Here is a 27,537-nt window from a genome sequence, read left to right as displayed (position 1 = left end):
AATTTGCTTTGATCCCATATTGCAGTTAAAATTAAAACACTTCTTAAATGAAACCTCTATAAAAACTCGTTTAAAATAAATTCCTTGCTAAAACAATTATCTGTTAACAAAGAAACTTAAAAAACAAAGAAACTCCGAGCCAAAAAAATCAAACGACCTCAATATAATTTCTCCATGGCTCATAAAAAAATGCTGCAAGCATTTAGTGAGACCCTTAACCCAATTAGTAAATTATTCATTCCAAAAAGGAGTGTTTCCCTCTTTCATGAAAATTGCTAAAGTTATTCCTATTTTTAAGAAAGACGACCCAGCTTCAATTACTAACTATCGGCCTGTCTCAATTTTGCCAGTAATAAGCAAAATTTTTGAAAAGCTATTTCTTATAAGAATGCTTCACTTTTTGGACAAATACAATCAGCTCTCAAGTGAACAATTTGGTTTCAGAAAGGGCAAATCGACAACAGACGCAGTTGTGAGTTTTGTCGATATGATTGTAGAGGGAATTGAATGTCGAAACCTCACAATGAGTGTGTTTTTAGACCTGTCCAAAGCATTCGACTGCGTAGATCACGGTACACTGCTCGACAAACTTGAGTCCCACGGCATTCAAGGCGTGCCTCTTAAATGGCTTAGCTCGTTCCTAAGTCAGAGATCCCAAGTTGTTCAAATATCAAATAAATCATCCAAATCAATAGACCTGAGATGTGGAGTCCCTCAAGTCCTGTGCTTTTCCTGCTTTACGTGAACGATATAAAATCATCGCTTCTGCATGGAAAATTGGTGCAGTTTGCCGATGATACGACTCTCTTTTTCAATGCAATGTCAAGCGAAGTTTTGGAACAACAGGCTTTTGTTGACATCAACAACTGTGTCCAATACTTCCACAGCCTCAATCTAACAACAAACTCTTCAAAAACCAACGTTTTGAATTTTGCCTTGCGCACTGCGGGCAACCAGTGTGAGCCGGCCATTTTGTTAGATGACTCCACACTGGAAGAAGTCTGCTCTTCAAAATTCCTAGGAATACACCTCGATCGAGGGCTGACTTGGAATGAGCACATTGACCATGTTTGCGCAAAAATCTGCTCAGGCATTTTTGTTTTGAGATCTTTAGCCAAATACTGTCCGAGTCAGGTACTGATTACGGCGTATTACGGCTTGATTTACCCCCATCTTGCCTACGGAGTGGTCCTTTGGGGAGCTTGCGCAAACACTCAGTTTCAAAGAGCATTCAGACTCCAAAAAAAAGCAATTAGAGTAATCGCCAAAATAAAATTTAGAGAGTCGTGCAGGGAAGCTTTCAAGAAATTGCAGCTGTTGACTCTGCCGTGCCTCTACATTTTGGAAACAACTTTGTTTTGTATGAGTAAAAGTGCCTTAACCAGAGGCCAAGACATACACATGTATGAGACGCGTGGCAGAGCAAACTGAAGGACTGGGAGACACATAACGGTAGTTTATGAACGCCTACCCTCGCAAGCAGGTGTGCATTTCCTCAACAGACTGCCGAATTCAATTAAAAATGCCCCAACGCCTAAGGCGTTAAAGACTCGCCTCAAACGCTTCTTGGTGTCTCAGGCATTCTATAATGCGGGTGAGTTTTTGGCATTCGACTGGGAGACCGTCCAATTAGATGACTGACTCTGCTGTACTGAGTGGACTGCATTGGCGAAGAATGAAAGAGGCGTGATTGTAAAATTGTATGTATGAATGTGTATTGTGTGTATGAATGCCTGGAATTTTGGAAACCCCGTATTGACGTTTGCCATACAATGTACATATTTTCGCTGCAATAAAAAAGATATTGATTTTGATTTTGAAATGTATATATGTTTTCACGCATGGTACTCATACAAAAATAAGAAATTGTTTTAAATTAAATATTTATAGTTTAGAGATATTTTTATGAAATTGATTTCTTACAAGAATATTATTTTTTACTGAGACACGTAAACAAAACTTGTAAGACTTACATTTTAAATAACGTTTATAACGTAAATAAAGTTACTTGGAATAAAATCTGTGTTTGTGCCTCATACTATAAAAACTGTAAGGCTTTTGTACATATGGTATTAATAAATTAAAACTAATCATTCTAAAGTAAAAAATATTAAAAATATTATTCCGCACAACATTTACTTGGGTTTATAAGGTGAATTTTGATTTTGAAACTTTGTTTATTTCACTGCTATGAAGAACACTATCTACTATGTCTATGAGTGTAAACCTTGTTATATATTCGAATATTCTTTACACGGGAATCTATTCTTAAGGGGGGTCTGTTCGCCTATCTCCGTAATGTTAATTATATGTAATTTTTATAGAGTTGTGTTGAACCTACACTGAAATGTTTTATTTTATTTTATTAATCATGTAATACTCTAGTCCACTGACACAAGGATTTTTGTTTATTTTGTATTTTAATTTTTCTACAAATTTTTTAAAAACTTGTGTTAAATTTCAAGTTTTTAATTCAGAAATTTAATTTTTATAAGCCCAAAAATTAAAATTTTACAAAATCCTTGTGTTAGTGACTAGTAAATACTAAAACAAACACACAGTGAAAATTTCATAAAGATATCTTTAACAGGTCCTGAGAAAACTTACATCAAAGTTAGAAAATACAAATTTTGGGAAAACGCGATTGAAAAAATCGTTGTACTAACCTACAGTGAACTTGGTAACATCAGTAGCTGCCAGTGCTGTAGGCTGGTTTGTCTGCTTCATCCTGCTCAAATTGGTCCTCTAACTTTCTTTTCTTCAATGCCTTAGCCTTCCTGATTTTCTTCTCAAGCTCATTTGCAGCTAATTCGGCTTTCTTGAGTCGCTTATTCTCAAGGCTTTTCATTGCAGCAACCAAATTTTTACCAGGAGAAAGTTTAAGCTCATCCATTATTTGTACTCTACTTATCAGGCCATTATTAAATGTGCTTATAGCTAAATAAGTCCCATATTTTAGCACTGGTAGGCTAACAAAAACCCTTTTTGGTATTACAGACCAAATCACATTGTTCAATGATTCGTTTGGGTTTTGTGTTTTGCCCTTCACACACATTTTTGCAAAAGCTCAGGATCAGCCAAATCCCTAAATATTGGCTTGATAGCAAGCATAACAGCTTTTGGCAAATGAACATAACATAACAATAAGGAAACAAGAATAGTAGTAGTATGTATGAATATGATTAAAGCGGTGGGCCACCAGCGGGGCTGCCTCTTTCACCATAAATTGGTTGCAATGCTTTCGAAAAACTTTCTTTTCAATAACTTCTAATAAAGATAGAAAGAAAATAAGCACATCTTTGAAAAGGTGAGGTTCTGAAGAATAAAAACTAAAAAAAAACCAAAAAACTCAAAAAAATGAAATTTTTGGTACGGACCCCCCCTTAAATCATTCACACTGTTACACGTATTTACGTGACTACTTTCAGTAACCCTCATTATCCTACAAGGCAAGATGTTTTACAAATTTGATAAATTTCTTACTGTAAAAGCTCGGGTAGTACAATATGGCGTTAATTATGGATGTTACGTTGAACAGGAACGAAATTCGATAGCATGGGAAGGATCCAGCAAATATATGTAAAATAAAAATGTAAAACATTATCAAATCCAAACAAGTATCTCGTAAGGAATTTTTATTGTTTATTGGAGGTCGTTTTGAAGCGCACCTCGAAAATTGTAAGTTATTTAGATTATTAGGCAGATAAAACCGTTTTCTCCACGATACAGAAATGGCAGCCTCCTTGGCTGAGGAGTCGTTTTCTTTACATTCACCATAACGAATGTTATCCGCTAAATCCGTTGTTTTTCTCCGTAACACCTGGAATGGGCTCGAGGCGGGAACAATCCATTATTGGCTTAACCACCGTCATACAATATGAGGAGTGATGACTTGAGTGCTGTCGGAGAAGGTTGCTAGGCAACAGAGGACGCGCGTCGCTAGGTTACCTGGCAGCTCGCCCTATAACTAAAAGCGACATGACATCATTCAGGTACCTTGCTTCTATTAACAAATATAACATTAAATGAATAAAATAAGTAAAATAAAGGTAACGTTTCCTCCCAACTTTTAACGCAGTGATTAATATTAATGGTAAATCTAACGCCGCGAGAGATAGTTATCGGTGTAGCATTTTACTGCTAATATTGCTACAAGGCTTGAGAGGGAAATTACCGGTGAAGCATTTTACTTCCATATATACATTTATACATACATTTTTTATATGTTACTATGTAATATTTTTATCCTATTAGTAATGACTATATATTTACTTAGTTTTCATGTGGGTTAATGAATTTGTTGCTTATATGTTTTAATGAGTGTACACGCATTTTTGCGCTTGGGATTATTGTATGTACTGACTGCTCTTGTAAATCTTCTGAATAAAGATGGTTTTTGAAAGTTGAACTTTGATATATAGCTTTACTTTATCAATAATAATACATATATATTATCTATTTGTGTCACTGTTAGATTTTTATCTAATTTTACACATCGCTTGACCTAAGTTGTTTTGTACATTAGCATGCTTGCTGAGTACTGTTCTATAATAAATATCTTATTTATTTGTTTAACCCGTTTTACTGCCAGTGCTGCCGTGATACAGTATCTAACAGTATTAAATCTAGTATCTATATTGGGATAATTAATTATAGTTGGATACATACTTCCTCTAGATATCTCTCGAGATACTGCATCCAAATGGTAACACACGATGGAGTAAAATAGTGTATAATCTTACACTGTTTCGTCTAGGACAACATTCGATCACAGTAGGGGCCTAAATACAAAACTAAATAATTAGTCTATTTCGTGGGTACCGTAGCCTAGTTCCTAGCATTCTATGCAGAAGTTTCTAGGTAAAATTATATAGTCTGATTGTAACAGCAAAAAAGAATTAGTGTTTTAAACAGTTAAATTGATAAACAACAAATGAAATCCTTAAAATTCTCAAGACACGTGTGCAAGAGGATTAATATAATAAAACAAGACGGTCTTCAAACAGAAGCACACAAGATAATAATATGGTATGATGCAATAAAACTAAAACACCAATAAATTTTCTTGTGGTCAAGTAGAAAGTTATGGTACCAATCTAACATTTTATCGCGGTTATCATAAGACATATACATGTTATCTTTGATGGTATTGATGTCGTAAACCTGTATTAAACAGGACTTTCAGCGTTTATTGCCTCGTTCGCCACCATATGATTTATTTTACCGTTTAAGCACTTGTAACTGTTTATATACCAGACATACTACATGATAACGGGGCAGAAACATCTCGCCGTTACAGTTACATACGAGTACATTACAGTTTTCTTTTTATTTGTTCACGTTAATGATTGTTTGTTTTAATTGGAAGGTCACAAAAATCTAAAATATATCCACTTTTCCTAACCACTTCAATAACAACCACTTTAAAATTACAAACATGTCAGTTCATTTTGTACACGCTTTATCGTAAAACAATTGAAAACTGTAAGAATTACCACTTTGTATACTTACATCTCTTTGTAATTGTTTTGTATGTTATACACGTACCATAATTGGTAGTTAAAAAGCAGAGTAATGCCTTTATATCGAATTTTCGTGTACGTAGTATAATCATAGTTGAAGATTATTCAAATCAAACAGATAGTCGACTAAGATACACACAGCTTATAACAGGTTCAAATCTGCTGGCCCTTCTCTAACGTACTACAAATATGCATCTAATTTTGATCTTTTCCACTTCATAATCTAATCCAAATATGATCCGGTTTTATTTCTAGAAATCGGACCTAGTAAAAGGATCATGGTACCGACAGTTATTATTTCATAACAAGTATTCAAGTTGAAGTAGTATTTTTTTATTTAATCTGTGCATGAAAATAATCATACGATTTCGTATTTATATCTCAAATATACCTTTATGAACTTAATATCTTGGTTTCAGGGGTTTGGCGAATTTAGAGTTCAGAACTGAGATTGAAATGTTGCATCCAACAGAATTCCAATATTAAACTTTTGTTACAGTGCTGAGGGACGACTTCAGGGTGGAGCCCAAAGACACGAGGGTGGCGGCCGGAGAGAGGGCACTGCTGCAGTGTGGACCGCCCAGGGGCACCCCCGAGCCATCGCTCTATTGGAAAAAGGACGGTGCCGTGGTCGACATCGAGCAGTCTGACAGGTACATTCCGAGAGGATTCAGATCCAGAAAGTTAGGAATCGCAATAGTGAACAATGAAGGCTAGACTGATGGATTACATCCGATGCCTCCTTTGAAAACTGATGTAGTAGCTGTATACAAGACATTTGGTTATATCAGATTACTATTTACAGAATTTTGGATTGAAGGGCTCAAAATGTTCATCAGTAACAAAAGTAAAGAACTTTGTTGGGCCAGTGAAGTTATAAAAAATACTATCTTTGAACAAGCATTTAACTAAAATAATTAAATTGACTTCACGAAATTATTTTTTTTTTAATTTCTTAATAGTAAATTACAATGTTATATTGTTGAATTTAATTAGTTTCTATATTTAATTGCCAGGAACATGGGGTAGTAAAATCCACAATAGTGGGGAATGCTTATGATTACATCAAAGATATTGTTGTGTAACATTGTCAGCAATCAATATCAGTTTAATAAATGCATTTTTTTTTTTTTTTTTTTAAATGTCGAAGAAATTATAAATAAGTTAATATAATAATAATAAAAATATTATATTAAGAACCATTTTCATGTATTACTAAATATTTTATTCGTAATTTGTCTCGTGATGTTTTGAATCGTTATATAAGATTTTTGTAAAAAATCTTTACAACTATTAATTTGTTTTAAAAGAAATGGTTTACCTTATATAACATAGTTATAGCAATTTCCGGTAGTTCGGTATTAACCGGAGGCCGCTCTGTCCTTATGTACTACTTGTTATTATGTGATATAAGTAGATTTAGATTAGTTTATCATAAATATGTTACTAGATGTCAGGTTTGTACTCAGACCGGATCTTCCGGACAATCTTCCGGAGGCAGGTGGTGAGAAATACCGGGACCCGGCCGAATATATATCTCCGGGGTCCGCCAAAGCTACGAACGGCCCTGCTAGTAGCACCAAATTTAGAGTTAACCTTTACTAGCGCTCACGTGATTTTAGCTTCATTTTAGGTACTATCTCGAGGGATGTTTTTCTATTTGGTCAGAAGTACGGGAGGGCGCTACCAAACCCGCACTGATGGCCAGGGGCATTTCCGATCCTTACTGGTCAGGAAAGTACCGATCCGAATTGCCCCTGGCCATAAGTGCGGGCTTCGGTGGCGTCTCCGTACTTTTGGCATCCAAGGAATTGTTCAGTATTTCAGCGAAATAGAAAAATATCCTTCGAGATAGAACCTACAGTACATTGAAGCTCAGATCAAGTGAGTGTTCATAAATGATAACTTTCATGTTTTTATATTTTTAACCTCCGGAAACACCAAAGTGCCAAACTTACTTTAGGAGAATCCAGTCAATATATTATGATTTAACACCTTCACTGCGACACAAGTTATGTACCAACATTAGGATATTTGTAATGTGTGCCTAGTCCATATGTTAAACTGCCAACTGATTTAAAACGTTTCACTCTTTCATGTGGTGGCATTATGACATTTTTATGTCCCATGGAACATATAGGGGTGAATGTTAAACTTTTAAGGATTTTTTATAAACCTCCTGTATATTATTTTAGCTGTATTACGATATGTGTTTAAAAGCATCTTCCTAAAAGGTTTTTTTATTTATGGATTTTATTGTTTAAACCCACTAAACCAATAGTTTTCTTTAAAATCTAAACTTCTAAATATTTTAAATGGGATGAAATGTTTGAAGCCAAAGATCCCTTAGCAATTTTTTCATACAGTTTTTCCTTCAGATACTGTCAATCAGGCTAGTTAAATGTACTGTAAAAATTCTGGCTCAACAATTATATTTGAATTCAAAGACCCTTAATCTCTTGCTGATCCACACAAGCAAGACTTAAATGAATACTTCAAACAGACATATGAAATAAAGCCAGAACTGATGTAGCCATCAATGAAAGATGTGGAGGGCAGTTTTATAGTGTACACAGAATAGGACATAAAACAGCAAAGCATAAAGTTAGGCATATGATACCGCATCAGAAAAACAGTATCACTTTTATTTTTATCGGGTAACATCTTTCAAATTAATGTCCTTTATTTTCTGTAGATATACATTTAAAAAAATTCTTCATTGTTTTTCTATTTTTTCTGCTAGATAGCACACAACCAGAATTTTTAAAGTGGCAAAATATTTTAACATTGAATAACATTTTGTAAGACTCTTACATAATCAAAGGCAAAGGATACCAGATTGACCAAGCTATGCTCAGGCTAAAATAAATTGGCATGTAATAATATCATTTTGTTCGGCTTGATCAGAGTTCAGTGTCATCTGAAGAAGAGAATCGATTCCAACTAAGAAATTTTTTCTCGTTTTTATACACAAACTATGGGAAATGTCTATTACATTTCTGTTGTCCATTCAAACAATACATAATCAATACTACCTTTAAACAAGGAATCCTGTTCTAGCTTTTACGTGATACAAATAAATTATCTACAGTAATGTTGTAGACTCCACTGCATCTCCTTTTAACGAGTGGACTCTCAAACATCTTATTTGACAAGTAACACATGATTTAACTTTTTGCAACTCTGTGGGCAGTGTGGTTGCTGGAATCATCACAGTTTCCGTAATATGGCTGATTTCGTAATACTTATCAGATTGAAGTACTTGTAAGAGAATTGTGTGCTTGTAATTTTCCAAATTAGTTTTGACACCACTGAGTTGTATCAATCTCTCCACCACATAACCACATTGGAAATTGGAGTTTGAAATGGTTTATTTGATACCAAGGAACACTATTGCAGTTTTCTCTAACCAGTTGGATTTGCTATCATTATGATTAAATGAACTTTCCCCTCAACTAGAGTGCTGGGAAAGTTAAAACTATAATTCGTTATGTTGTTGGCAGTTCATATAAGAAAACTATGTGAAATTCTATAACTAAAATAAGATACAGCATGAAATATTTTACTTCATTCAGAAATGATTATCTTAACTATTATCTGCACAGCAAATTGGGCTGTTATTATTTCAAGGTACTACAGTACTACGTGTTGGGTAAGATTTTAACTAACAAAACATTCAGAGAGTGGAGAAACCCAATGACAACACAGACTAAAGTGTCGGCCTGAGTTTGGGTTAGAGATGATGCAAGTTAAAAAAATAAACAATAACAGACTGAGCTGAAGTGAAATTGTTTACGTGTTAGTTCATACATCTTTGTTACTAATGGGAGAGACTTTCAATTGAATCAACAGTGTTGTATGTTCTAGTACTCTTCACAGAATAAATTGTTTGTTGGTTTTCACTATATCAGTGCTTAGTAAAATCTACTGTTAATGGTTAATTTGACATAGGTTTACTTAACCTATGGGAGTATATAGTGGGAGGCTCTGGGGGTTCTAGCCTCACACATTTATGACATCTTAAAGCTCACGAATTTCACTGGAAAAGATTCTTAAGCCCCTATTTTGGAGGATATTTTATACCTTCTAAACAACCCAGTATCAACCTCCCCCCCCCCCCCCGAATAAGTTTTTATATACGCCACATATAACCTACAAGTATGACTGATGAAAATAGTTATTGTGTATGGTACAGAAATCAAGTACAGGTTGTTTACATGATATGAATAAGTTGATTGTCTATCATGTTTCTCTTTTACTATCAGCAGCAAAATTTAAATGCTTAGATTAGATCTTCAAGCTGAATACCTAAATCTTTGTATTTTATATTGTAATTTTACAGATGATTTTTTGTTGGATTAAGTCAAACACTATTGCTTATACACTATATTTTCTGTACCTTCTGGTACATTTATAAGTACTTAATGATGTGACAATGTATGGTCCTTTATGATGTTGGTGGCATATCTCTTTAGCCTTTAGTGTTCCACAGTTTCTATGACTTTGTAACACTTTACGGACTCCACAGGATCAGAGTGGTGGACGGAGGTAACTTGCTAATCTCCGATGTGCGACAGAGTGATGGAGGCCGGTACCAATGTGTAGCTCAGAACCTGGTTGGCACCAAAGAGAGCAACAACGCCACACTGACAGTTCACAGTAAGTATACAGCACACCATTTAACATTTCTCACTGGTTCACTTGATTGTTAAACAAAGGAGATGTTGAATAACCAAAGTTTCAAAACATATTTAGAATAAAAATGCAAAATTAAATCTTTCCAAATAGTTTTTGCTGTACTTGTTGATATGTGTTTTAGACATATTATTTTATATGTGTATATTTATATTTAACATGAAAATAACTACAAAAATATGTTTAATATTGTATTGCCTCTTATACCTCTCTTTCCCATAAGGTGGATGCCAATGGATGTTCCACCATTGGAGCAAGTTACACTGTAGAGAACACAATTATTCTTAAACTCTAATATATACCATTCCAACCAACCATCCTTTGTGCTTATAGGTAATTCAGTTAAGACTTCAACTTTCATTATATTTCATGGTCTTCATTAAAAAACTGTAATCAATTTCCATTGATCAAATGCTAGTTTTAAAACTTGACTCTAAGATAAAAATAACAACAGTTAATATTCAAGAATGTCTTATCAATTTTGAATTTATTGATACACTTTTGTTTGCAATGAGAGAACTTATACATATACATATGTTTACCTCCAAAGTTTGCTCATTTTTATATTTCAAAATGTATAAAAGGTAGTGTGAATGTTTGGAGGGATAGTAGCGGCATTAAAATAATGGGTTTTTGAAAAAGTAGTCCCACGCATGAGAAAAGCACTAGAATCAGCTCTGGCAAAATCAACTGTCTCAAGCTCTTCAGTATTATGTTGGCTTTTTTGTGCTCATTGTGAGAACTGTTCTGATATTTTCAAAAACTGATATTTCAGACAGATTTTGACAAAACTAAATACTTTTAACAACAGTAACTTTGTGATACATGAAGGGTCTTGTATCAAGGTTTTATATTTCAATTAAACTTTTACAAAATAACAAATTTTTTCCTAGAGACTAAACTAGCTGCAAAAGCCCAAGTTTAGACACTGTGCTATTTATGAGCCAAAGTTTTAAGATAAATCAAATAAATAGTCCATTACATAAGTAAAAAATTATGGTTGCCTGTAAAGTCGGTTTTACGGGCGAAGATTTTACGTGACAACGTCTTTTTCTCGGTAGAATATTTATTGATATGAATATTATTAAATTGCACAATAGGAACAAGGAATTGAATGAAAATAAGAATTGCACAAATTTTAACTATAGAAATATATTTTGTTTACTAAAACATTGTACATAATTTGAAATTAATTAAAATTTGTTATTGTAAATGGTAAAGTTGAATAAAACATTTACTAAAATTGGAATTTGAAATTCTTGCTAAACACAGTTAAATTCTAACTCCGCGCGTGGTGATTGGTCGGTTTAGTTCGTTTGTTTGGTCGCACTGTTATGACAGGTTAGAGGTTATAATTTGTTATTTTAAATGTTTGACTAGCAATACGCGCTGTTTCTTCTCAATCGACTGAATTACGATTGATTGCAGAGTGATTTAAACTAATAATTTACTTAACACTATCAACATTTGTCAATAGTATGACATAACCTATAAACTCAGTTTCTCAACTTTTGTGTCAATCTAACAATTAATCAATCAATCATAGTTTACGATAATGAAATATCAGTGTACAATTATTTACCTTTATTGTTGTAGTTGTTGTAAATGACGAATCTAAGCACTCCACATTTTCACGAATAAACATAGTTATCTGCTTTATCCCGTGCGGCGGACCCACAGTTATCTGCTTTATCCCGTGCGGATCCCGTGCGGCGGACCCACTGGACGGGCATCGTAACGTTACCGGGCGTTACACTTTTTCATGAGTGACTCCGAGCCGCAACCTAATTTAAGACGTTGTCACGTCAAAATATCTCAAAAACCCCAAACAACGTAACACCTAACAAAAATTACAAAATTTTGGGGAATTACTTTTTTGAAATTACCAGGAAGCTACACTCTGGACACCTTGCTCTCCCAATAACCATCCTTAGCACACAGTTGCAGATCAATCTCTAGATCTTCCTATTTTAATAAATGAACCTTTTTTTGTCTTTACAGCAAAACCATATACGTTATCGGAGCCCCGCGATGTGAGCACACTGTCAGGACAGAGCGTACAGTTTGAGTGTCGCGTGGGTGGAGACCCCCAGCCGAGGATACTCTGGCGACGTGATGACGGGAAAATGCCAGTTGGTCGAGCTCACATCTTAGAAGACAAGAGTCTCCGGATAGAACACACTGTACCAGACGATGAAGGGATCTACATCTGTGACGCAGAGAATGATGTTGGCACTGTATCTTCCCGAGCGTCACTTATTGTGCACTGTGAGTAAAGAGAATACAACGTATGACAGGGCCTACAGGAGAGTTTAAGAAGATGAGCAAGTCTCATTTCCAAAAGGAGCATTAATTTCTTATAATTGGTTTATTAATTTTCTTGGAATGCTTCATCATACAGTGAAGGCTAAAGGTTTACATTAAGCTAATTAGAATATATTTTTTAAATAAAAATGTATTTATGCATATTTATGCCAAAGCTAAGTATGAAAATAAAATAATACCAGATATAGAAGTATTATTTCATTTGCGTACATTATAATAGTAATACTAGCTCTTGTAAAGCATTTGAGTTAAAATTAATATCCTATTTTCTTGGCTACATACATTGTAATGTTACCTTGAATACTGCTTTATTATTTTATTTGTACATAATTTTGTTTTCCTTGAATGATTGTTTTAAGGGGATTCACCACTGAAAACATACTTTTTTTTAAATACACAATAAAAATAGCCTAACCATTTTTTTTTCTAGTGTGTAGTAGGCTAACAAAAAATACAAAAATATAAAACGGCCAAATAGTTGTCACATACAGCCTACAGCGAATAAAAACGGGGGTTTTTCGCGTTTTTCAGACCATATTTAAAATTGATATATCTAAGAAACTATCCAACATATTGCACTACTCATGGTCTAATTTTGAAGATACGGATCTAATCTAAATATTTAGGTAGATTTATCATGGTAGCATTATTCGTTTTAATAAAATAATTTAGTAAACTTTAGACTTTAAAAAAAAAAAAAACATGCATATATATAAAATTATGTTTCTATTCATCATATATACCTAAAAGTCTAATTCTACCTAAATATTTAGAAAAAGATCTACTTAATATGTGGTAAAAAATATGAACTTTCTATCTCAATTAGTTCCCAAGATATATCGATTTTTGTCTGAAAATTTATGGAAATTCAAACTTTTTGGAAAACTGCAATAAAAGTAAACGTAGGTTCAACACTAATATATCACGTATATTTTTTAGTTTATTGTTCTGAAATAAATTTGTACAATATATTAGGTCAAAAGGTTGTATTATACATCAATATTAGGTCATATTATTATGTCAGTGTTCAATAAAATACAAATATATATATAAATTGTAAGTTCGGTCGGTGACGTAGGTTGCAGGTTGCACCTCATACCGCTTTGCAATATTGTCCTTATTTCTTCTAGCAACATTTTTTTTGTATTCTTGACTCTTCCCATATTTCATGGCATAAAAATGAACTAAACTTCACTCAAAACAAACAGCCTGAAACTCAACAGTAGAATGACAGATGACAGAACACAAATTGTTTTGTTTTTATTCTATTTCTACTTCTTCTTCTTCTTCAGCATAGAGTAATGAAAATAAAACAGTACAATGATTGATATGCGTATTAAACTAGATTTAAATATCTGGTTTACATATTTATAATGAAATATATAAAAGAAATTATGATGTTTTTAGTAAAAAAATAAGGTATCTAGTAAAAATGTGAAATTTTGGACATTGACGCGCTTGCAAAAAACGTTATTTTTTCATACTTAGGGTTAAAATATAGGTCTTAGGATATTATGTTTTTGTTCAGTAGGTTCCAAATGACAAAATATGACAAAAAAACTTTTTTTGAAAATTTCATATTTTTTCCTTATTTTCAGTGGCGAATCCCCTTAAGTACGATATTCAGTAATTGAATGTTAAAAGTGAAAATAAAATCAGAACAACGTAAAGAATGCCTCATCAATTTTCCTTTGCTTTAATTTCTTTCCATTCAGGACTTCCAAAAGAACTAATAGTTTAATTATGAAGAGAAGAGTTTGCATAATATACTATTAAAAATTCAATGAAAAAGTTTAAGCTTTTTTTGAGGTCTGTAAACATAAACTAATATTTATATAACATAATTTTAAATTCCTGGAGTATATTGTAAAACATTACCATTAAGTCTTGATCAGACTTCATTCACAGAGCTAAAAAATGTTTTTAAATATATAAATATTTATATTTGTTAATTCATCTAATTACTACAAAATGGTAAAATATTAAATAAATAGTATACTAAAAAGCTATATGGCAAGAATTATGAGACATATATTTAAAATTATGGTCAACAACATAAAACTATAGGGTTTATACAGATTTATGCAGGATGACACAATGAATCATCCATTCAACTACAAATTTAGAGATGAAACATTTAAGTGTCAAACTTGGTGAATTTATTATATGATCCACATTTTTCTAAACTCAATAGTTTAATTTCTTTTGCAGCTCCACCAGAGTTCACCAAGAAACCAGTAGACCAGAAGGTTGGATTGAATGGCATTGCACGATTTGAATGTGCGGCACAAGGTAACCCTCCACCCAGTGTGTTCTGGAGCAAAGAGGGTAGTCAGGTGCTCATGTTCCCGGGTAACAGCTACGGCACTATGACCGTGACCGGAGAAGGTTCCCTGACAATCCAAGGTGTGCAGCGAGAGGATGCAGGGTTCCTGGTGTGTTCAGCCCTGAGTGTTGCTGGCAGTACATCGGCGCGCGCTTATCTCCAGGTACAACATTACAGCATTTCGTTTATTTAGAGTGCTTCTAAGTAATAATGTAGTCTATATATAAAAGATGTATTTGATGAAAAAAGTTTTTAATGTATAGTTAAATATTGTATGTTTTGTATGCCTCTGAATAATAAGCTGTAATGTGAAATTAAAGTACTCAAACAGTTTATATTTGTTTCATACAATCTAATCATTCTAAATTAAACATATGCTATTTTTTCTAAAAATTGTATTTGAATACTTATATATTTATTATTAAGATTGTATTATTATTTATATTTGATAAATCCTACTATTATAAAATATAAATAAGATAATTTAAAAGTTTAAATTACTATCCTATAAAATACAATTTAATTACTAAAGTGATTGGGCTGCCATATTTATCTTTCCACATTCTGCAAGTCAGAAATATGATCATATATTTATTATAATATGATATCACATTTCATCTAATAGAATTTATCCTTACTTCTATGATGGTTACCCTTCATTATAAAATACAATTTGACTTATGATATATTATGTTCTGTAGGTGACATCAGTAGAAGACGTTCCTCCGCCACTGGTAGAGATCAGGCCTACCAACCAAACTCTACCCCTACACTCGGTGGCCACACTGTCGTGTCAAGCGAGAGGCTCACCACCTCCCCGAATCAAGTGGTACAAGAATGGCACCCCCTTGGACATGCCAAACAGTCGTGTCATCATCAAACCTTCTGGCTCTCTTCACATTGATGGTACGTCACCAATCTGAAACTGACCTCATTAAAAACTTAACTCTCTTTGGGCTTCTTACCGCTCTGTTTGCTTCTGTGTAAACACTTCAATCATTGTACACTTGTCTACAAACCAGTTACATTAAACCAACATAGTGTTGTACTAGTGGCGTAATGTAACTTTAGCAACTTGTTTTTCCATCAAGTGTTTATTCTTTTATTTTTTTTCTTTAGATACTTAAGAATATAGAAATGCTGTAGAAATAACATACAAGCCTAAAATTGTAACAATCAGTTTTAATTCTGTCCTAACTTTTCTCAACATTGGTTTGAATTTCAATAACCTTTATTTTGTACTTTCTCGCAGTATATATTTTGTATATATTGCCATATAAACACCATGGCATTTCAGTAGAGATATCATTCTGAAGCCGAACACAAAAAATGATGTTTTCTAGCAATTCTGAGTTGTAGTAATTGTAAGAAAACCGCATCTCTGCAAATTGCTTTGTCTTCTGGTTTCCCCATATTGTTTTATATGTAAAACTTCCAAAATGATTTCCTGCTCAGATACTTGTCCCACCCATAAAAATAAGTGAGACCACCATGGGGCAGCCCTCTTTCTTTAAAAAAAGTTTTATCCAAATCGGTGGACATAGGCTATCTAAAAAAAAAACAAGAAAGAAAGAATTTATTTTCTCACTCCAACACAATACAAAAATAATATATCACAATATTTTGTTTCAATATATCACACATCGGACAATTGTATATTACTTTAACAATGTCTAGACTAAATGTCCAAAATCGTCTATTTATAAAAAAATAACATAAATATTTTTTTTCAATTTGAAGAATACAACATATAATACAACTAAAAGATTATCACTATATTAATACATATGTTTACAGTTAGATGAGAAAATTTAGGGCCTCAAAGGTTTTGATTTGAGGTTCTAGTATATGAACATTAGGTTTAAAAAAATATTGGCACTCAAAATGGAAGTTATTATAAAAAGTTGATAATTAATACACTACTTTAATAGTCCTAGCTAAACAAAAGGTTTTATCCCCTATATAGTAATGTAATAGGATTAATCAAATAACACAAATTAACTTAAAAATGTGAAGTGCACATAAAAAAAAGAAAAATTAAATATTATATGAGATACTCTGCTTGAACTAAAGATAGTAAATATTATAGAAACATAGAAATAGGTTGAATTGTATAAACTTCCTCTTTTTGAAATCAGTTAAGAATTGCTACTATTACTCAACATTTGTATTTTATAGCATCAGAAAAAATGCAATAGGAAAACATCCAGATATTGTTTTATTTTCTGGAGGGGGGATTGATTTAGAGTCAAATATTTCATACAGGGAAAGTAGTTATACCGCTCAATTCGGTCTTGTTTACCATGTTTGAATATTATTTGAGTCATACATGATAAAAATAAATTTCTCTATAATCGTGTTTTTTTTTAGAAGAAGAATTATTAATGTTTGTGATTCAGAAATGTTCAAACACAACTCAGTGGTAACTGAGAGAACAAACTTTGGAACAATTCAAGTCCCATCAACCTTTTCTGAAAATTATCAGATATAATTTATTTCACATGATAGTACTCAAATTACTTTTACAATTGAGAAAAAGAGATTATAATTGATGATGTAAGATGAAATCTAGATTCCAGCACTTTGAGGATACTGAGATAGGATGTGAAGATGGATCCATGTTTATCTGGGCATGAGATCTGTTGAGAATGACAAAAGGCAATTAAATCAAGGGGTAATAAATCAAGGGAGGAGACAGCTGTTTACTTACAGCTAGGGCGACCATCAAGGGCCTGTTGAGAGAAGAATATTTACGTGGGAATGTTGACAGACAGACAGCGACAGACAAACTGATGACTCAGAATAAACACTTCTGGAGGAGGTGGAGGATACTGGCTGCTGCAGCCCACCTACATGCCTCAGGCCAGAAAATCCTTGTAGGAAATCTCTTTTCAAGATAGATTTTTTATCGCTGTTGGGAATTTTGAATATTTAATAAAATAATCAAGAGTTATATTACAAATTAGTACACTAAATTCATCGAAGTTTAGATGAAAATTGTACATAATTCAATTAATTCAACCTTATAAGGCGCTGCTTACTACATTAACCAAAGAGTTTTCTTGACTAGTTGCCATTAGAATAGATCCTCAATTTTTTGTATTTCCTTGATCATTTTTACATGGAATTAAAACAAGCCTTTTGTTATCCATTACCTAAAACCATTCACTGCGTTTACAAGACAAACTGACTGACTTGGACTAAGTTTAAGATTCATTGTCATACATTGTGAATTATATTCAGTTTCTGGGCAAATTTAACATCCACAAGTATTTTTAAGAATGCCCAAATGTTTCCTTTTCTTCACCAAATGTGGAATAAATTAAATCAGAGTAACTAATGACACTTATTCTAAATTCCACTGGTAAGCTGTCTAACATCAAGACAATTTAAAATTGGAGAAATATATATGCTGTAAATAATAACTTAGTAGATGTCATTAAAATAATTTTACTGCTTCGGTAAAACTTGTCTTTTGTTGGATTGATAATCAGTAAAATTAAAACCAAAGTTGTGGCAGAATAGGTAGGTACACAAACTTTACCTTTGAATTACTTACCCTGAATAATATTGCTTCATTTGTGATATAAAATTAAAAAAATAAATGGGGAATGACTCACATCCACTAATATAATTGTGGGGTGGAATACCAGACTATTGAGTGTGTCCTCTAATTACATTTCTTAAAGAGTTAATCAACCTCCATCTCATTGGTAAGAGGACTTTAATTTCTCAGTGTCATGGATTTAGCTCTTGAGAGAAAAGATCTTGTTAACTATTTATGCAAATACATCTTTAAAATATTGATTATTTATTTTTTAATGTTTTTATTATCCTTAAGCTTAAGGTACCTATGTGTAATGTCAGTTACTCAATTGGTATAGAACTTATTTTTAATTGTACGAAATGATTTTGAGGTCTCCAATTAGTAAAAAGGTGGTACTGACATTTTGTTTTTGTCTTTGCAGATCTACAGCTGAGTGATTCTGGTTTGTACACATGCACAGCAACGTCTGAAAGTGGGGAGACATCTTGGTCTGCTGCTTTAACGGTAGAAAAACAGCCTGGCCCCCACCTCCACCGTAGTCCTGACCCCTCCACCTTTCCCCCTGCTCCTGGACCTCCCACTGTCCTCAACGCTACCCAGAGCAGCCTGACTGTAGCCTGGACTGAGCGAGTCGGCGGGAGCACTGCAGGTCCTCTCATTGGTTACACTCTAGAGTACTATAGTCCTGATCTTCAAACTGGATGGGTTGTCGCAGCACATCGACTCAACACTAACACTGTGGAGGTGTGTTATTTAGTTGTTTAGGGTTCTGTTAACTCACTGCCTGCATCAATTCAACAAATGTATAATAAATTGTATTGATTTTAACATATTGATTTATTGGTTAGTTTAGTGATTAATAGTATCTGTCATTCAAACAAAGAACGTTTGTCATCCGTAATGTCCAAACAAAATACAATTATGCGTATTAAAACCTCACAATGACGATTAAACAGTGAAAAATCAAATTATGTATTAGATTAAAGTAACTTGTAAGTCTATTTTATAATTAAAGAAACATACCATTACAAAATTATCTAAAATATTATAATGTTCTGAAAACCTTAAAAACCTATACAAACAGTTTTATGATCATTTGGTTAGTAAAGAATATGATGCCTCTAGGTGACGGACTTGAAACCAGACACAGCGTATGTGTTTGTGGTCAGATCAGAGAACGCCAATGGTCTTTCAGTTCCTAGTGAGATGTCCTCGGTTGCCCGAACCCTTGCTGCAGATTCCGAGGCTGTACCACAACACCAGCTGGAGGAGGCTAGAATCCGGTTGGCTGCCAAAGTGGTGACGCTGAAGGAGCTGCGAGCTTCGTCATCCACATCCTGCATTCTCAGTTGGGAGGTAAGTTTCACATCTGAATTTTTTTTAATAATTTGTAACTGTTATATGAACAACATTAAAAGATTTAAAATGTCTGATAATACAGTTATAGTCGTAAAAAATGCAAATGTTACCTCTATGAAATAATCTGTGGGTTGGAGTCTACTTTGATCTAAGACAACATAATTCTTAGCATAAGGTAGAGGCAAGGATAGTTGTCTAACAACACAAACTTTTATGCTACTTTAAGTAGCAATACAAATGAAGTGCATTGGTTTATTAAAGACCCACAACAAATTAAACCCAAACCATTTGCACTTTAACTTAAATGTCATTATTAAATTATATATACATATAAAATTTATAAATTATACTATGATGTGTGTTTGTGCTACATATGTTTCATGTTTAGTGCAATAAAACCATTTTATAACCACAATAGACCAGGTCCGGCAATGAACAAATACTACAATGAATTAGAAAATTAGAATAATTAGTAACCATGAGACACAATTAAAGAGTCAGTTGATCAAGTCAGACTGTTTTCCTAAGCTTTATGACATTTTATTAAGCATTCTATAGAAATTATAATGTTTACATGGTTTAAATATGAGAGAGTATCATGTTGATTGTCAATGATAACTTCTATATTTTCATAAACATTTAAGCTTTTTCAGTACTATTATAAAGGTACTATCATGTACTAATTATTTTTCAGGATTTTTTTAGTTTTTGAACAGCTTACTCAGAAATAAGGATGAAAACATCTATATTTTCTACTTAGACAATAATATTTTACTGTGACACACAATAAATTTGACAGTGACTGTTTATTATATATAAATGACATAGTTACTACTGAAATAGTTTTTCATTTCGTATTTTATGTTGCTTTAAAAAAAGTACTTACTTTTAATTGTATTGTTCTAAGTTTTACATAGTCTTAATAAGATTAATAGACTGTTTTGTTTTGTAGATTCAAGGAAGTGGAGAATACATTGAAGGATTGTACATCCGATACCGTGATCTCTCCGGGGGCTCCCAACAGTTCAACATGGCCACTGTTCTCAACCTGGACACCACGTCCTACACGCTTGCCAACCTCCGCAAGTACACCAAGTACCAGGTGTTCCTTGTGCCCTTCTTCAAAACAATCGATGGACAGCCCTCCAACTCTATGGAAGTGCAGACGTGTGAGGATGGTAAGAAGAGCAAACTTTTCTAATTCAAATGCAAGTGTCTTTACTAAATGAACACAGTTACCATTTTTCTTATTTCAGAACAGTATGTGAACAAGACAATATCTGAGCTAATGACAACAGAATGTAAGCTTGCTCCAGCTGCTCAGCAACCACTCTTGAGTCACTAGTTTCCACCTATGTTATGCCCTTTCTTTTTGGAACCCTTCAGTGCAATGTACGATATGTTTATGTACAATATGTGTAAAGATAGTTTGACTATTAATACGAGGGGTATTAAAAAAATAAGGTTCCCTATGCCGCCGAGACAGAATGCGATATGTTGGGAGAAATCTGGCAACACTGTCTTACTCATCAGCTATCCCTCTCTCGATCCATACCACTCGCGCCTCGCTACGTCCAACAGTGCCGGCCTAGCTGCCTTCGAAGATGGAGCTCCCTATCATTGTTACTATCAGATGCTAAATTCGTGCTATGATACGTTTTTTAAATGCAAAACAGATTTCACCTATTGAAATTCATCGTCAGTTAATCGAAGTTTATGGGGAAAACTGCGACATATTAAGACGTGCGATCCAGAACCACCAGAGAGGGAGATTGTCCAGTGATGTGAGGCTTCTCCATGACAACGCTCGACCTCATGTCTCACGTCAAACTCAAGAACTGCTGACAAATTTTGGCTGGATTATTGTGCCCCATCCCCCCTACAGCCCAGACCTAGACCCAAGTGATTATCATTTATTCCCAAAAATAAAGGAACACTTGGGTGGCCAACGCTTCAGTACCGATGATGAAGTCAAGGAAGAGGTTACTCGATTCCTCAAAGGATTGGCGATTGATTCTACAACATGGGGATAGAAAAGTTGGAGCATCGTCTACAAAAGTGTTTGGACAGAAACGGTGATTATATGGAAAAATAGCTTAACTTTTTAGTTTTAAATTGATGTATAACAGTAAGTAGAAATATAGAGCTGTTTATTTTTAAAAATCATGGGAACCTTATTTTTCTAAATACCCCTCGTACAAACCTTCAATTTTGGCTCAGTTTTTATAAGATTTAATGGTTTTCAGTGCCTTCAGCACCTCCGGATAATGTAGAAGTTGTATGGCTCAACTCCACCGCTGCTTTTGTACATTGGTCTCCCCCTCCACCACAGCACTTCAATGGTATCCTTACAGGTTATACGGTACGTTTTATCCTACAAATTATATTGATTGAATAATTAATGAAAGAAAATACTTCTGGCAATTTTCCAGTAAATGTGCATGCTCTGCTGATATGAACAAACTGTGTTTTAAGTGGAATACTTTTAGTGAATATTCTTATATCATTGTAATGTTTTCAGAACTTGTTTTCTACTTTTTTTACTTAAAATAGAACCATTATTTTAAAATAGTTAAAATTCCCTAGAATGTAAAATAAAATTATACAAATGCTTAAACTTTGTACACATTATTCAGGGAAAAGCCTTAGGCTTCAGTACTTTGAATCAATAAGTGATTTCATGGAACATGTCATTAATTTATAATGTTGGTTGTACTGATAGACTTCTGAAATTCAATTGTCAATCCTAAAGTCCATCAATTCATTGTGCAAGGTTAACCTGGATACCTTTAACACCTTCACTGCGACTTTATACTGAGCAATCTTGAGTACTCTCTATTTCATTACTGCGCCATACGGCATCTGTTGCAGACATTAAAGGCTAGAAGTTAATGGAGGGGTTAGTGCAAGTATGAGGTTATAGCATCATTTTTATTTTTATACAAAAACTACTTCAGTACACAAGTCTCAAAAATTCACTATAATTCAACTTCCAAGTGTTATATTTCATAATCATATCACCACAGGAATTCCTTCAATCATTATGTCTGAACTTTGAAAAGGCAAAGAATAAAAATTTTGGCACTTGATATTTGTTTAAATGTTCTCTAATATAGTTTGAAATAGAATTAAATGTAATAGTTAAGTATGCAAAAAAACTGTTTTTTTCCAGATCGAGCTGAGAGACAGTGCCAACATAGAGGTCTCCAAAATGAAAGTGAATGCCTCCCAGACGTCAGTTCTGTTGCGGAACTTGACTCAGGGCAACTTGTATTCAGCCACGGTGAGAGCTTCAACAGCGGAAGGGAATGGCCCTGCAGCACACATGAGTGTAAGGCATAGCCCTGCCCCTTACCCTGTGGTACCTGCCCCACGACTATGGCTTGTACTGCTGGTAGCAGCTACTGCTGTGGTGCTTGTGACTGCATTTGCTGCTACCTTCTACCTGCGGCGAAAACAAGCCATGACCAAACAGCTGGGACACCTCTCAGGTAATGGAAGACTTTTAAAGTAATTCAAGACGCTTGACAGTTCCAAACCATTGCTGCCTAGAATAAAATTTAGAGTTTTTTTAATAAAATACTTTAAAATAACTGGATTATTTATATAATATAATCATAATAAATTGTAATTAAGTTTATTAAAATGTATTATTATTGTTTAGTGATGATGCATGTATTAATGACAAATAAAATATTATTTTTGTATATCAATTTTTGAAATTTACATACAAAAAATCTTATATAGTTATCATTTTCATGTGTATTATTTTATTATTCACTTCAGGGCTTATAAAAAAATTAAAAGAATACTTAGCAGCAGCAACTTATAACATTATGAGAACAGCATAAAAACACACCAATTCTGAAATAAGTTGAGGTTTTTCCCTATTTTATTCTGCTTGGAAACCTAAGTTACAAGACTAGTTGTTGTTTTAAAACTAGCTGTGGTGTTTTCTAAAAGTACTTGCTAAATTTTAGCAATCTCTTATTGTGTACTCCTTCCTATATGTCACAAAAATTCATGCCGTTTAGGTTTTTCCCTTATATTGAATTGCACTAAGCCCACATAATATAGTATGATTATGTTTTGAGTTTTTGGCTATAAAACATTCATACAGAAACAAATAAATATTCTTAATATGTTACAGTTATCAATTTAACCAAGGGTTGAAGTTTCAAAGGGTATTTTTACATAACTGGCATAGCCTAACAACTTCAAAAATTAAAATTTGGAATATTTTCAGTTCCAGTGAATGGAACTGATCTAGGACTGATGGGTGGAGTCAAGGAGGCATTGTGGATAGAAGTACCACACGACACCCACCGCAAACACATGACCTTGGAGAGCAGTGATTACGCAGAAGTTGACACACAGAATCTCTCTAGTTTCTACAACAGCCGCAAGGAGACACTTACTCCATATGCGACCACCATTCTAGTTCCTAACCGCCAGGACAGCTGTAGCGTGAGTTCATATTTTAAATGGCTCTTTCTCAAAAATGAAACCCTGAGTGTAAAATTTACAAGTATAGTATTAAAAACCTCCTTCGCTGATATACACAAATTTAGGTCATTTTTGTAGACAAACAAAATGTTGACAGTCTGCATGTCATGTCATTTTGATCTATCATGGTTTGTTTTATGGAAAACTCATATATCTGGGAGTCGTCTCCTGGATTGTGTGTGTGTCTCTCATATAACCACATTTATGTTTATTGTAAACTAATGTTCATCTTATATCCTCTGCAGGAAACTGGACCACTGATTGTTCCTATTGCTGTCAGCTCTTCTTCTGGAACCAAAACCTCCAATTCTGGAGATTCATGGTCTCGGCAGCAACAAGATCATAGAGGTGTGTATTAAGCTTAACTTTATCAGGAGATATCCTGTCTGGCACTGGGTCTGGTTTGATTTGGTGACCTACTACATTATGTTGGAAATATTGAACATTAAAGGAATTCCTTTGCACTGAATGAATTAGGTTTCAAATTCGTGTAATGCGGTGAATAAATAATTCTGTACCTACTTTCTTGTAGCGTATTGAAGAAGTTATTCTTTACCTTACTTCAAGTGTTTGTAAATACTTTGAAGGTGTAATTCCATACTAAGGCTTCAAGTTCTTATAGTCAGGGCTATTACTAGGGTTGGTGATATCTGGGATACAAATATAAATATAATTTTAAAATGATCATTTCTACATTAAGTCACATTATAACAAAACAAAAGTTATTAATGAGCATATTTTTATTGCATTTCCACATAAATGTTAAATCGGTGTCAGCTAACCATATACTGTACAGACCCTTGAAGTGGCAACTTGTCTGGCGATGATACAACTACTATTTATGTATCTGATGGTCAGTTTTAAATGTATCATGCTAGGAAAAATTATCCTTTTATATTTTTAACCATTTCAACTTCCACCAAAACTAGTTTGGCTGTAAATCAGTTTCCTTCTTAGGAAAAATTCCTCTATTGATTTCAAGAAAAACCAGGTAGTGTGCTTATACAGTGCCAATAGGCTCTTAACTGTTAGGTTCATCATAGATAGAGATGGTAACATCAATTTAGCTATGTTTAGTACATCAAAGGCAACAAAAACATCACCATTATTTTTAATCCTTCAGGAAGAGTTGTTATGGTTATGTTGACGTGATAGGATATTTGTAACATAAATATGTTTTATTGTTGGAATTTCCAAAAATTATCAAAGTTTTAGTATCATCGGTGACTTAAAATAGGAAGATGTTTATCTAGGGATAGAATGACTATCAATCAGATCTTGGAGGCCTGACCAAACACCTGACTTTAATCAGTGACTACTTATTTCAAAAGCTATATTTTTGTTTTAAAGCATTTAGACTGTAGCTTTCTTCCACATAAATTGATAACTGCACAGCATGTCAGATAAATGCAGGTGCCACAATGTGTTTTCAATTATTTTCCAATATTATCTTGGATGAAATGTCATAACAAAAGACATGTCAAATATGACAACATTTAAGTAAAATAAAGGGCAAGTCATTTGTCTTGTACAATCCTATTATATCCTAACAAAAATCAATTTGCAATATTTTTTCTAAGGTATGTCATAAAACAAAAAAATAAATTCTGCAATACGTGCTACCAAAAGATTACAATTATGGTATTTAAAATAAAATGGAATTTCTAATAAGGCTTAAACAATAAAACTAGGAGATTTAAAGTAGTTTAACTAGTATTTACAATTTTAGATGAGAATGGTCTCTACTCGTATTATCCAGTTGAGAAGAATTGCCAACAACCGAATTGGAATGAATTTCTTCCCCCACCTCCGCAGCACCCACCACCGCCTCGTCCTGTTATGCAGGTGACATTTTAACTTCAGCTGTTTCTTTTTCATAGCAACTGTTACAATAAATCTCATGGATCAGCTCAAAGTAAAGTTTGTACCAGAGTAAGATGACATTGACATGCTATTTTATAATTTTTCATATCGGATTCTAATTTGAAAGCAATTCTATTTCAGTTGCAATAATTATAACAGTTGTTGTGATCTATAAATAAATAATATATTATGAGTCATTGTGATTATAATTAACAAATTACAAATATCTACACTTTTAATAAACAAAGATAAATTTCTGTTTTCAAAGATCAAAAATGATTTATAGATAAAACAAATATAAACATTAGATGTATACACTTAATTATAATTCATTTTGATTAAGGGTTAAATGTTGATAACTCACTATTATACCTTTTCTGTACTATTCAATGGACATAATATAGCTGAATGGTTTTTATATCAGAGATTTGTCAATAGTATATTTCATAGTTTAATCTTATGTGAATGCATGCCATTTTCACTTCTGATGCGAAATATAGTCATAACACCTAACATCTTTACATCTAATCAGAGTAAAGTTCAGATAGCAGTTATTTTATATTTTAATATATTGCAACTAATTTGTGGTTTTAATTACATTAGTTTTAGTTACCGTTATTCAAACAAAGTGTTGATATCACTCAAACTAGATGTTAGAGTAAATTACTTCAACTGTTACGAGAATATTGGCTCTTGGCTTGGTATCCATTTAACAAATTAGCTGTGGCACCACTGTACAAAGAGATACACACAGTCACAATGATTGTGTTGTTCACAGTTACCATCAAGTGCCATAGTACAATTTAATTAAAAAGTTGCAGCAGCTAATTCATTCAAAAGCCATTAATCGCACAAGATGTTGAATGATTTTAAGAGCAATTGAGTAAGAATAAAATTAAAATTCAATTGATTGCTGTTAGACTAATGGCTGATAGCTTAGTTCATTTGTTCCATATTTTTCACATCTCACTGGTATGTCTCACAGAGCGGGATGAGCTGTGGCAGTCCCCAGATGTCCAAGCGGAGTGGAGGCAGTCACAATTCCAGGGAAAGCACTCCCGCCACCAACAGTGTGTATCCCCACCAGTGGACCCATCATCGTCCCCCACCACATGATCACCCCCCGCCAGTGAGTCACCACCACAAATAATTTTCATTAACAATAGTTTTATCAATAAAAATATCAATATCAACGTTAAAATGACAATAAATACAAATTACTAAAAAAAAAGGAATAAATGAATACCAGTACTTTCTGGACTTATTTATTTTGATAAATAAGAAAAATGTTTCTTGTGCTGAATCTATTTCTGTATGAATGACTATAACATTATACCTACAATATCTCGAAAGTAACTTGAGTTTCCGAAAATGCAACGTAAAGTCATAAAGTA

At 33.5% G+C, this 27,537-nt stretch overlaps 1 protein-coding gene across 2 annotated transcripts in view; it reads left to right on the top strand.

Annotated features, from left to right (window-relative positions):
• Positions 1–27,537, top strand: part of LOC124354151 (roundabout homolog 2-like) — a 430,871-nt gene that overhangs the window by 390,222 nt on the left and 13,112 nt on the right. For both annotated transcript variants that reach the window (XM_046804403.1, XM_046804402.1), the window contains exons 4-17: positions 6,022–6,175; positions 10,051–10,181; positions 12,219–12,485; positions 14,754–15,031; positions 15,570–15,774; positions 18,837–19,159; positions 19,541–19,771; positions 20,727–20,952; positions 22,021–22,136; positions 22,947–23,265; positions 24,021–24,241; positions 24,526–24,628; positions 26,010–26,125; positions 27,129–27,272. In XM_046804403.1, coding sequence (XP_046660359.1) covers positions 6,022–6,175; positions 10,051–10,181; positions 12,219–12,485; positions 14,754–15,031; positions 15,570–15,774; positions 18,837–19,159; positions 19,541–19,771; positions 20,727–20,952; positions 22,021–22,136; positions 22,947–23,265; positions 24,021–24,241; positions 24,526–24,628; positions 26,010–26,125; positions 27,129–27,272 — 2,834 coding nt within the window. The remainder of the gene's footprint in view (positions 1–6,021; positions 6,176–10,050; positions 10,182–12,218; positions 12,486–14,753; positions 15,032–15,569; positions 15,775–18,836; positions 19,160–19,540; positions 19,772–20,726; positions 20,953–22,020; positions 22,137–22,946; positions 23,266–24,020; positions 24,242–24,525; positions 24,629–26,009; positions 26,126–27,128; positions 27,273–27,537) is intronic.

The sequence above is a fragment of the Homalodisca vitripennis genome, chromosome 2, assembly GCF_021130785.1.
Source record: "Homalodisca vitripennis isolate AUS2020 chromosome 2, UT_GWSS_2.1, whole genome shotgun sequence".
NCBI classification, from domain to species: Eukaryota; Metazoa; Arthropoda; class Insecta; order Hemiptera; family Cicadellidae; genus Homalodisca; species Homalodisca vitripennis.
Note: the sequence above shows the minus strand (reverse complement) of the source record. Positions and strands in the feature narration are given on the sequence as shown.